Source organism: Rhinatrema bivittatum, unplaced genomic scaffold (assembly GCF_901001135.1).
Source record: "Rhinatrema bivittatum unplaced genomic scaffold, aRhiBiv1.1, whole genome shotgun sequence".
Lineage (NCBI taxonomy): Eukaryota > Metazoa > Chordata > Amphibia > Gymnophiona > Rhinatrematidae > Rhinatrema > Rhinatrema bivittatum.
Window position 1 is genome coordinate 14,872 of NW_021821031.1, and position 12,013 is coordinate 26,884.

Here is a 12,013-nt window from a genome sequence, read left to right on the forward strand (position 1 = left end):
AGATTGCATTCAGCTACTGTAGATACTTCCCTATCGCCTGAGGGCTCATGGTCCAAGGGTCTGATTTACTACAGCTTATCTCTCACTTTGTGGATATAGGAAAAATGCTTAGTAAATGAGGCCCTAAATTTAAATCTGAGGCAATGAAAGGTGAAGTGACTTGGACAAGGAATGACAGCGGGATTTGAACCCTACCTTCCCTGATTTGCAGCCCACTACTCTATCACTAGGCTACTCCTCCACCTCATTTGCTCTTTCTACCAACCAAGCAGGCACCTTCCTGCTTCTAAGCATTCTCACTGCTTGGACGCTTCTGGAATTATCTCCCACCTTATCCAAAAATCCTGTCCCTTTGCATCTCTTTCATCTTCTTCTCATAGTGCTCCTTCAGCTATTCCATTTTCTCTGTGCTTTATTTTGTCTGTTATTACATCTGTGCGAAGGTAAACTGTATAGAGCACCATAGTAATCGAACTCTATGTAGGTAGGCAGGTATGTATGAAGAATGGAAGACTTAGAAAGGTGCAGAAAACAGCTCCAAGGGATGATGGGTGTGTCGGTAATCCTTACCTATTTGATTTCTGCTTGGAGAGTAGAAGGCATTAACTACAGCAGCTCCAGTTATCCACCTATGAAGAATATAAGAAATCTAGTTAGAAAATCTGAGTGAACTAGATAGAAAAATATATAGGTAATACTGAATAAATATAGTACACCAAAAATGATTGAATTAGCAGGAATTTAGAAATTTGTCAAGCCTAAAATGTAAAATTTCAAATGTTTCTAGTGTAACAATTAGGATATCTGTGTATAAGTAGCCACTACTCATTTATTTCCATATTTTAGAAATGACAAAGAACATGCATATTTTCACTTTTGTGTGCACATACGCACGTGTAAAAATGGGTGGTCTAGGGGTGTTCTGGGACGGGGCGAACACTTGCATGCACAAGTTGATATTTTAAAAGACATGCACATATTTTTCCAACTTCCCTCGCATATTTTTAAATCTGCTAATTATCTTGTGTAATCGATATTAAAATATTTATTGTGTAGTTACTGACTGGGCAGGAGGACTGGGAGGACTGGGGGCAGGTCAGGCTAAAGAACCAAGAATATCTTGATGGACTTTGGAGAAGGACTGAGCAAACTGGTTAATTTCCTTGATGTGTGCATGTTTTAAAATTGGCTGACTTAGATGGTAAATTAGGACTTACACAAGTAAATTCTAGTTACTTTCACGTGTATATATTTTTAAAAAGGTTGGGTAAGGTACACATGTTCAGTGCAGTGAAATATGTGATTTCAAAGCATTACATTTCTTTGAGCATTGGCCCTACACATAATGCATATTTTATAAAATGTGCATATGTGATACACACATGTTTCTAAAATGCTGGAGTAAAATTATACAAGGCCATCTACATGAATATATGTTGCCGCACGCAGTTGTTTGAAAGTTCTCCTCCCTGCATTATCAGAGTTGAAGAGTTGATGAGATTGAAATGATATGTTTATTAGGGATTGTTACGTGGTGGGGTTTTTTTAGTGTTGCCCTTGGGCCTCAGCCCGACCACAGACGGATCCAGGGCCGAACCGAGGGTTGACGGCGTGTTCCAGCATGGCTGACGGTCTTAGCCTCTGCCAGGCCTGCAAGCTCCCAAGGCCAACAACATGATGTTGGAAGTTGAATAGTCCTCTGAACATTTCGAGCCCTTTTGGACCTGCCGCTTGTATCGACATGGAGCAGCAGGCCTGGCCTGAGGATGAGGGCAGACCGGCCTTGACATGAAGACATGACACCAAGGTTGATGCAACGGCATCACAGACAAGGGTTGTTGAAGACATGACACCAAGGCTATTGAAGACATGACACCAGGACTATGAAGACATGACACCAGGGCTGATGCGAAGACATCATGGGACCAGGGTCGATGCGATGGACATCCTGGACCAGGGTTGATGCGACGACATCCCGGACCAGGGTCAATGCGACGACATCAGAGATATGACGAGGAACTTGACAAAGTCCAGATGAGACGAGAAGCTGGGCAGGAGGGACATTGGCACTGTCTCTCAGGGCGCCCTACTCAGCCCACCTTCACAGGTGGACCCAATGGGCTGGTCGCAGAGAAATGAATATGCAATTTGCATACATCAATCTGTTTCTTAAACCAAATATATGAAACTAAATCCTATGGATATTCATTAGGGAAACTCTGAAAACCAGATCAAGTAGGGGACAACTTGAGGACCAATTTGAGCACCACAGGATAAGAATAGCATGTGGTAAAGTCTGAGGTATTTGTATTTGTTGAGTGTAACAATTCAGAAGCCAAAAGTCAACTCTCAGAAACAGTATCCAAAGATTCAAGAAAGTTTCTTGCAACGTATCAACTTTTTAAAATCTTTGGACTCCACTTTTTTGGGATCCTTCAAGTATTTGTTATTGCATATTTTATTTAATCTTTTGTTTGTCAGATTGATGCAAAATAGGTAGCCACACTTTTCTTGGTGAGGTAGAGCAAGCAGAGCACCCTGCCACTTGGATTTCATTCTAGGCCACATGTAGATACAGGGCACCTAGCTTCTGCAGGAGGCCCCTGGCAGGTCCCTTACCATAGGGAGGCAGCTTTGGATAATAATGCTCATCAGAGAGGTAGGGGGACAGCTTTGTCTGTGCTTTCAAACCATTGCATGGTTGAATGTGTGTCTGCCTGCAAGAGTGCATTCATATTCTATTTGCAGCACATACTTGTGCGACAGAAGGCTACTTTATCCATTTCATGCATGTGGGGCTGCCCAAGTTGCATGTTCACATTGACTGTCTGACAGAGGGGAGGATTAAGGGTTATTCAGTTATTCAAAGATTTGATTAGGTTCTTCAGAATCTTATGGGTTCAATTTTCAATTTTCAAAACTGTGTACTTTGATGCATAGTCCGTCCCCATCAATGTGTACAAAGATTTCTGACTGTAGATATCAACCCTTTCCACCATCTAATTTGTACGCATCTTTAGCTAGTCGCCCAACTGGTAAATGGGATTGGGACATATTTGGGATTGGGTCTTTATTTGGTGGGCTAGGAAAGAAAAATTCATAAATTATCATCATAGTTATAATCATTATTTTTGTTTTTCATTGCCATTTCTTTAAATTGACAGTTTGTTCTTTGCAAAAGAACAGTTAAAAAAAACTATTATCATGGCCAGTCATTCCTTCTGCATGCAATGAAGAACTAAAGAAGAACATTTCTTATAAAGAAGAGTCTATTTGTCCTATGAAGATTGATTTACTGTAAGGTAGTAGTTGATATGTGCAGATGAGATAGATTGTGTGGTGGCATGGTATGTGTAAGAAAGTTATAGATTCAGAGAGCAGGACAGCTATGAAAATCACAAAAGAAAGGAATTGCATGTATTTTGATGTGCTGTGGGGAGAGGTAGTTCAGGGAAGGAAGGGGGCGGAGTAGGAACTTGTGTGCGCACTTTAATATTTTACAAAGCATGCGTGTAAGTCCACCCGCACATGTTTCATCCTTGATGGAACAGGTGTAAATTTGTGCAGATGAGTCTGTGCATGTACTAAGGCACCCATGTGGGAATTCTCAAAATGAACTGATGCATTTAAGTTAGCTTCGGAAATACGGAGTAAAGTCTACATGTTAAAAAGGTACATGCAGATTTAACCCTTACTTGCGTAGTTATAAAATGACCCTCCAAAAGTGTTAGTTGTTTACATAGAGAGGAAGTACACTGCATAAATATAAAATGTTATTTTAGATTTTGCATTCACTTTTGGATAATTATCTGTTGCTTTGACAAGCTTTGGAAAATGCCATGTAAGAGTACAATAAAATTATAATACATACTCTTCTTTGTCCACCTGTTTCTCTGAGCTTTTTAATGCTTTATTTAAGGTAAATCCTATATTTTGAAGTATGTTCTCAAAGTATTATCCTCCTTATAGTTCAACTACAAAAGAGGAAATACAAATGTTATTAAATTCTGAGACTCTCTCTAGTTCACTATTATAGAAGACTTGCTGAGCTGCACTGTGTAAGTACAGTAATGCACAGGGAAAGCATTAATCAAAGCCATTTTTTGCATGAAAATCTGTGTTTTATCCACAGAAATGGCCTTTTTGAGATTTGCCCACTCTCAGTGCAGATAACATTACATACGTTGTCCAACAACATATAACTACTTGCCGTAGTTATAAAATGACCCTCCAAAAGTGTTAGTTGTTTACACAGAGAGGAAGTACACTGCATAAATATAAAATGTTTATTTTAGATTTTGCATTCACTTTTGGATAATTATCTGTTGCTTTGACAAGCTTTGGAAAATGCTATGTAAGAGTACAATAAAATTATAATACCCAAATACTAGAGAGGTGTCGCCATAGATGGGATTAGGTTGGGGGAGGGCAACAACATTGATACATTTGGATTTTCTAAACTACACAAATTATATTGCCTGAAAAACGGGACCTGCGGAAAGAGCAGATGCAAATCTCTGTGAGTATTTTTTCCATGGCAGTGATCAGAGCAAAATTACCCAAGGGGTTATTACCAGGGAGGCTGGGGCTTATTTATTTACCCTTTAGAGGGGAGGGGTCTTTTTGACAAATATATTTTTTAGTATGGGGGGGTTCTCTGTCAGAGGAGGGGAGTTCTATGTCTGACCTTCAGGCCCCTTTAGGAGTTCTTGGGAGGGTTGGGATGGGAGGGAGAGCATTGACAAGTGCATAAGCCTTCTGATGATTTCAGAAGCTACTTAACTGCACCTATTGAGGTGAAGTTAAATAGCATGGCTTAACGTGCATCGTGCCATTTCCTATGATCCATGTTAAGCCTTTTGCATATTAATGAACTGCTTTGCATGCATTTGCAGTTTTTCATGCAGTTCAGCTTATTAATTTGGCATGCACCGTACCTGATTTGCTTTCAAGTGATATCGCACACACATTTCATATAGTGTGAGTTAATGACATTTTAACCTGCATTAAGCACGGGAATTGGTATTTAATGTGCATTAATGTGTTATCGCAGCTTAGTAAATAGAATTCAGTACCAGCTGAGAATATGGGAAGGTCAATATTCAAAGGTTTTGGTCCAGCTAACCTCCGGACTTAATCAGTTAAAAGCCAAGATTTGAACATTTCACCCAGCTGAGTGGCTAAATCGACTCATTATGCATTACCAAATCTACCTGGACACAAAGAGATGGCACTGGGGTTGTTCCAGGGGTGAGGGCTAAGCTGGTGCTTGCTCATATTGAGTGCTGTCCAGGAAAAGATACTCATGTAAGTTAGCTTAGAAAACAAGAAGGCCTAAAGTTATCCGGACAGTATCTGTGATTATTCAGTGACAGATTTATGTGCATAAGACCCACTGAATACTGAATATTCACATAAAGTGACTTCATCTGGATAATTTTGCCACTGGTCAGTCTACTGATTAAGTGATTATTGACCTCAGGGTGTTCTAGATTAACATTCATTAGGACTGTGATTAGTTTTTTTTAGTGGCTTCATTGGTTTTGGCACGGATCTTACTGCAAAAGAGCCCAATGACATATCATAGTGCTTAAGTGAATCCTGAACAGAAAATGACTCTGAACTACTGCTAGACATATACCATAATTTTACATGTGCTATCATTTTTCTTTTGCATGCATGGAAAGAATGGCTTTGCAATGTGCCTAATATTAATATCCCACAGAGCACAATATTCAAGAACGAGACCAAAATCTGTAATTTAAATGTTGGTAAGATGATACATAATCATCTGTCTGGTATGCATGCTATTCAGAAGCACACTAGCACAACAAATACTGCACTGTATACATAAAATGTCATTTCTCAGCAGAAGAAAAAAAACATTGTTTTATTATAGGCACAAAGTGGGTGAAATGCGTTTGTATGCCACTTGCAGTGTTCTCAGAGAAAACGGTTTTGAAAGCCTTTGAAAACAATTGAAGTCTTGAGCTCCTGACAAATTTCGGAAATGGTATCTGAGTCAGCTCTTTGTGAGTTACTGCACACCCTTGTTCCCATGATACCTTGATGGATACCTACATCCTTGTAGTCCGCATTCAGCTTGTTGTCGTCCATGATGTCATTGGGGTAGCCAATCCTCTCTCTAATTGCTCTAGCCTGGAAATAATTATTATAATTTTTAATTTTGAGCCTAAATTATCTGCAGCTAGAACAGTAATCATACTCGATATATTTATTGGCAGTTGCACTTCTGACTAGCTAAAAAAGGTGGTGCTTACAGGCATGGAATAGAAATTCAGCCACTTATGTCATGATTTTAAAGGATTCGTATGGATTTAATGAATTCTTGCTTTTAGAAAATATTGAAGTTTGTACTTCAAGAGCTCATAGAAATAATTTAAAATGTTTAGTTTATTTTCTGTATTCTCCTCCATAAAGGCGTAAACAAACATGAAAACAAAAGCTTGAGCATACTTTGCTGAATAAACAAAAATATATCTTTTACCAAAAAAGAAAAAGACATTAGAAGAAAAAAGATAAAGATAAAAGAAAAATATTGTAATTCATTTATCCAATCTAATTCATTATATAGAAATAAAAGGAGGGGGAAGAAATGCAAACAGAGAAAGAGAAAATAATGCAAACAGAGAAAGAGAAAATAATTATAGGAAAAGGCATTAACATAGCATACAAAACCAGCTACATATTTATTTATTTCACCTTCACTTAGACTGCAGGGGACGAGGTATTAGGCCTATAGGGTTCTGTAAAGAGACGTAATTGCTCAGATGTGAAAAAAATGAAACATTCGCTGCCCCTCTTAATTATACATTTACAGGGGTAGCGTAAAGTAAAGGAATAACCTAAAAGAGGGCCATCTCCTGCCGAAGGGAAAGGAACTCTTTTCTCCGTTGTTGCGTAACCTGAGCTAAATCAGGATAGATCCTCACAGCTTGACCATAAAAGACTATCGGAAATTTCCTAAAGAAAGTACGCATGACATTATTTAAATCAATAGTAGAAATAAAAGACACTAATAAAGTATCTCTCCAATACTTCTAAATAAATTTTTGGTAAAGGATTATAAAGTATCCAATTATTATTTCTATGTGCAAACATTTTGGGCTTGTTATTTGAAAAATGATAAAGAATTTAAAAAAATATATATATCTATATATCTTTTAAGCTGGAATAATCGTTTGATTCCATGTTACAACTGTCGGTAGTGTTAGACCAATTTTGAAATTCAAATTACTTTTATGTTCAAGCAACTGAAATCCATATCTGCCAGTAGATTCAAAGTGCAAACTGCCATGACCCTGACATCATGACACATTTGTTTATATTCCATTTTTCAGCTACGTCAAAGTGGATTACATTACATTCAAGCACGATAGGTATTTCCCTATGCAATCAGTTTGTACCTGAGATAATGAAGGGTAAAGTAAGTTGCCCGAGGTCACAAGGAGTAGGAGTTGGACCCCAGCTTCCCTGCTTTATAGCCTGTTGCTTTAACCACCAGGCAAGGGCACACCTAGCCAGACAGGTATTCAGGTTATCCTTGATACTTATACAGAAGATAGATTTTATCTGGCTAAGTCATAAGTGATACTATGAGTTACTACAAGTTACTAGGGATGTGCATTCGTTTGCAACGAAATAGGTAATAAAGACAATATTTCCTATTTCATTGCATTTCGGGAGGGGCCGCCAAAACGATAAGAAAACCACATAAAATTTTGTGGGTTTTCCTATCATTTCTTGGGGAGGGGGGGGAGAAAGGGCACATTAACAACACAAAACCCACCCAACCCTTCAAATGTAATTAATTGCAACCCCCCACCCTCCCAACCCCCACAAAACTTGCCCGACATACCCCCCCCCCCCCCCCACAAGACTTGCCAAAAGTCCCTGGTGGTCCAGCGGGGTCCCGGGAGCAATCTCTTCCTCTCGGACCGTCGGCTGCCACTAATCAAAATGGCACTGGTGGCTCTTTGCCCTTACCATGTGACAGGGGCTACAGGTGCCATTGGTCGGCCCCTGTCACATGGTAGGAGCAATGGATGGCCCGTGCCATTTTTTAAGTTGTGTGGGTAAATGATATCACCCCATAATGGCCCAGCAGGCAAGGGATTGAGGCACTGTCCCAGTGCGGAGGTGCCTGTGTCCATGTTTCAGCGCAGCTAGCGACATGGGCAGATAATGTGACCTACAGTAGTCAGCTGGAAGGAAACCCACACAGCCATGGGGCATCAAAAGGCGGCAGGCCTAAGGAAGCCAGGAGAACCCAAGGTCACAGTAAGCTAACATTGCACAGGAGCTCAGCTACAGGTGGATTGGTGCCGTGCTCGCATCTGTATGCAAAAAAAACCTATTGAAAGAAGTAGCTGTTTCCATCTCTCTGGTTTCCTTCCTTCACAAACAAAAACGTCAAATGATGTCACAACGTATGCTCTGACACTAAAGGCAGTGCTAAAGAATGTCCAAAACATAAAACGGATATAACTCTCATAAGCTACTCATAAATGTAAAGTAAATTTAATAAAAGGTACTCCTGTAACTTGTTTGTTGACCTTTATTTCAGCATTTGAGTAAAGGAATTCTAAACCATGGTGATCTAACTTGATTATGTCTCTTCGTTTCTCTGTATTACTAAATCAGCTGTCTTTATCATATGGTCCTTATAGCTATAATCTATAACATAGCAGAGTAACATGAGAGATCATTATTGGACAGGTAAAGGAAATAATGTATGAAATGCATTTTTGACAAACCTTCTGTTCCGCTTTTATTTTTGTTTCTGCATCCATCCAACTGAGGTCTTCCAAAGTGTGGATAAAAACATCACGGATCTGTTTAATCATGTCTTCAACCTTAATCATCAAACATATGAAAATCAAGACAAAGCCGAGTTTAGGAAAGAGGAGCGGTGCTGCGGTTTCAGCCAGGTCTATAATTCTTGGGGTATGAATTCAAGACTACCACTAAGGCCTGGATTTTCAAAGGTCACAGACCTTAGAAAATCTGGCAGTAATGGGGGTGGGGGGGGGGGGGGGGGGGCGAAGGGCCTTCAAAAGCCGGCAGCGATCGCACCTCCGCGATGCAATCGCTGCCGGCTTTCACACCCAATAGCACCACCGTGAAAGGTGGCACTATTGGGCGTGCTGCTGGCAGCGATAAGGTGTCCTACCTTTTCGCCATCAGCGAAGTCGTTGCGGAGTCCGCCCCGACTCCTCCCCTTCCGAAGTGGACTCCACCCCGACTCCGCCCCGATTTTGATATCATTGGAAAATGACCCCCTAAGTGTCTGAAATTTATATCCCTATAATGTCTATTATTAATAATTTACATTTATTTATTGCTGCTTCTCAAAGGCCAATGGCGATGTACACCAAAACAATGAAGAGCAAAAATACTTAGGGATGATTTTTCATCATTGCATATTGTTTTGGCTCAACATAGTACCTGCACAAAACATTTTGAGAGAGAAATAAGCAAGGCAAAACTACTCATGGTTACTCGCCCCGCCCACGGCTCACCTGCATAGTTCCTTGGTGGGTCCTGGGATGACCTCCCTTGCGGTAGTGGCTAGTCCAGCTAGGTCCCGGCGTCCCGCGGTGGCGGTCGCTGGGCCTTCCACTGTGCACCATGCCTCATGCCGAGGTTTGGCATCTCTCTCCATGCTAGCCACGCCCATACGCACGCGGCCTGCCCTGACTCTTGTAGGGCCGAGGGTGGGTCTAGGTTCCGCGGCGCACCCTGATTGAGCTACAATATAAGGAACTTCCTGACTTCACTTCCTTGCCTTGGCAATCGGGTCAGCTTGTATGCTAGATTGTCTCTGCGTCTGTTCCTGTTTGTTCCTAGTCTCGTTCCAGGATCCTTCTGTTCCAGTTCTGTTCCTGATTCGTTCCTGCATCCTCATTCCTTATTCCTGTGTTTGTTTATCTTCCTTCCCATGTAGTACCCTCTGATTGTCTCACTGGTACTGACCTCAACTTGTTCCTAACCTATCTGTCTGTCTGCTGCCTGTCTACGATCCCAGCCAATTTATGACTCGTCTGCCTGTCTGCCGCCTGCCTCAAAGACCACAGCCTGTTCCTGACTCGTCCGTCCATCTTCTGCCTGTCTCAAAGACCACAGCCTGTTCCTGACTCGTCCGTCCATCTGCTGCCTGTCTCAAAGACCACAGCCTGTTCCTGACTTGTCTGTCCGTTTGCAACCTGCATCCAAGACCTCAGCCTATTCCTGACTCGTCTGTCTGTCTGCCGCCTGCCTCAAGACCTCTGCTTGCTCCGGACTACATCTGTCCTCTGGTATCTGACCCTTGCTCCGGTGACCACTCCTCGGGCTGACCTTTGGACATTGACCTTTGCCTGCCTGACCTTGCCTCCAGATTCTGGCTCTGCTCCTCGCCTTGTCATCACCAACACTGTTCTGGTTCTCTCTGCTGCAGCTCAAACCTGACCTTGCTCCTTCTGTGTCTGTGGGCACGTCGGACTTCCATTCTCCCAGGTGAACCTGCGAGGCCCACCTAAGTCCAAGTGGCCTGGGTCCCTATGGGATCCTCCCGGGGGGACCTCGGGCTTCCAGTGGTGAAGCTCTTCCCAGCCTCTGTTTCCTTCAGTGGTCCGCCCCCCTGGGGCCAGTTACCTCCTGTTCCCCTTCAGGAGTCATTCCATCCTTGTCCCAGACAAGAGTCCACCCCCGAGTGCAACAGGTTGCCAAGGCCATGGACTCGACGGAGTCTCCCACTTCCAGGGCCCTACAGGACTCGCCGCCACAGTGAAACAACATCACCAAGCCTTAGAGATGCTTGCTTCTTCGGTATAAGAACTGCGCTCTCAATTAAAGATACAGTGATGGCCAATCCGGTGGGCCTCTCAGCCTCTTTGCTTCCAAAAGCAACTTTGGCACTTCCTGCACCCTCCAGGTATAATGGGGATCCACGCTCCTGTTGTGGCTTTCTTAATCAGTGTTTTATGCAGTTCACACTGCAACCCTCATTGTTTTTGAAGGAGATTATCAAAGTTACCTTCATTTAGTCTCGGTTGGAAGGGAAGGCTCTGGCATGGGCCTCTCCCTTATGGGAACGTTCTGACCCCATCCTGTCCAAGTTATCTGACTTCATTACTCTGTTTAAGCAGACCTTTGGAGACCCAGGTCACAATGCCTCCCTCCCTCACCCTTACCTGTATATAGTATACTATCTCTGTTCTCCCCCCTTTATTTTCCTTTCCCCAGTTTTTGCGCCCTTGTTGTAATGTAACTTTATGCTTCATCTAATTTTGTTTCTTGTTAATTGGTTACGGTTAACCGCTCAGTTCGATGTAAACCAAGTTGATTTGATTTGTATCAAGAAAGTCGGTATAAAAAACCCTTAAATAAATAAAATAAATGGCTGTCGCCAGTCATAGTCTACTCCACCTCCATCAAGGGTCAAGAACCCTCTCCGAATATACAGTGGAGTTTCGGACTTTGGCCACAGAATTTGGGTGGCAAGAAGATTGTCTGCAAGCCATCTTCCTAGATGGACTCTCTAGTGCGCTAAAGGATGAGCTCGCGGTCCGTGAGATTCCCATGTCTCTAGAAGATCTGATCTCTCTTGCCGGTAGGATCGATCATCGCCTCCGGCAAAGATGCCTAGAATTAAAGGCTCCACGCCCTTCTGTTGCATGCCCCACAAGTGCATCTCACTCTCCAGTGAAGAATCCGGTGTTACCATCTTCTTCCACCGTGGAACCCATGGAGGTGAATCGTGGGCGATTATCCCCGACCGAAAATCTCCGTCGGAGGAAGGAGGGGCTTTGCCTTTACTGTGGCACTTCTGGACATCGTCTGCAGTGTTGCCCAATCCGTCCGGGAAACTGCAACACTTGAGCCTGGCGGGGGTCCCGAGCTTGGGCACGACTGTTTCTGGCCCTCAACTCTTGCTTCCTGTAACTTTGGGCATTAAGCCCCACACCTTCGCCACCACTGCTCTCATCGATACTGGAGCGAGCGAGAAGTT

General features: G+C 42.5%; 1 protein-coding gene across 1 annotated transcript in view; it reads right to left on the bottom strand.

Annotated features, from left to right (window-relative positions):
- LOC115082383 (neprilysin-like) overlaps nt 1–12,013 on the bottom strand; it is an 86,826-nt gene that overhangs the window by 14,470 nt on the left and 60,343 nt on the right. The window contains 5 exon segments of the mRNA XM_029586609.1: nt 571–629; nt 3,872–3,956; nt 3,959–3,974; nt 6,082–6,159; nt 8,778–8,876. Of these exon segments, the coding sequence (XP_029442469.1) occupies nt 571–629; nt 3,872–3,956; nt 3,959–3,974; nt 6,082–6,159; nt 8,778–8,876 (337 nt within the window).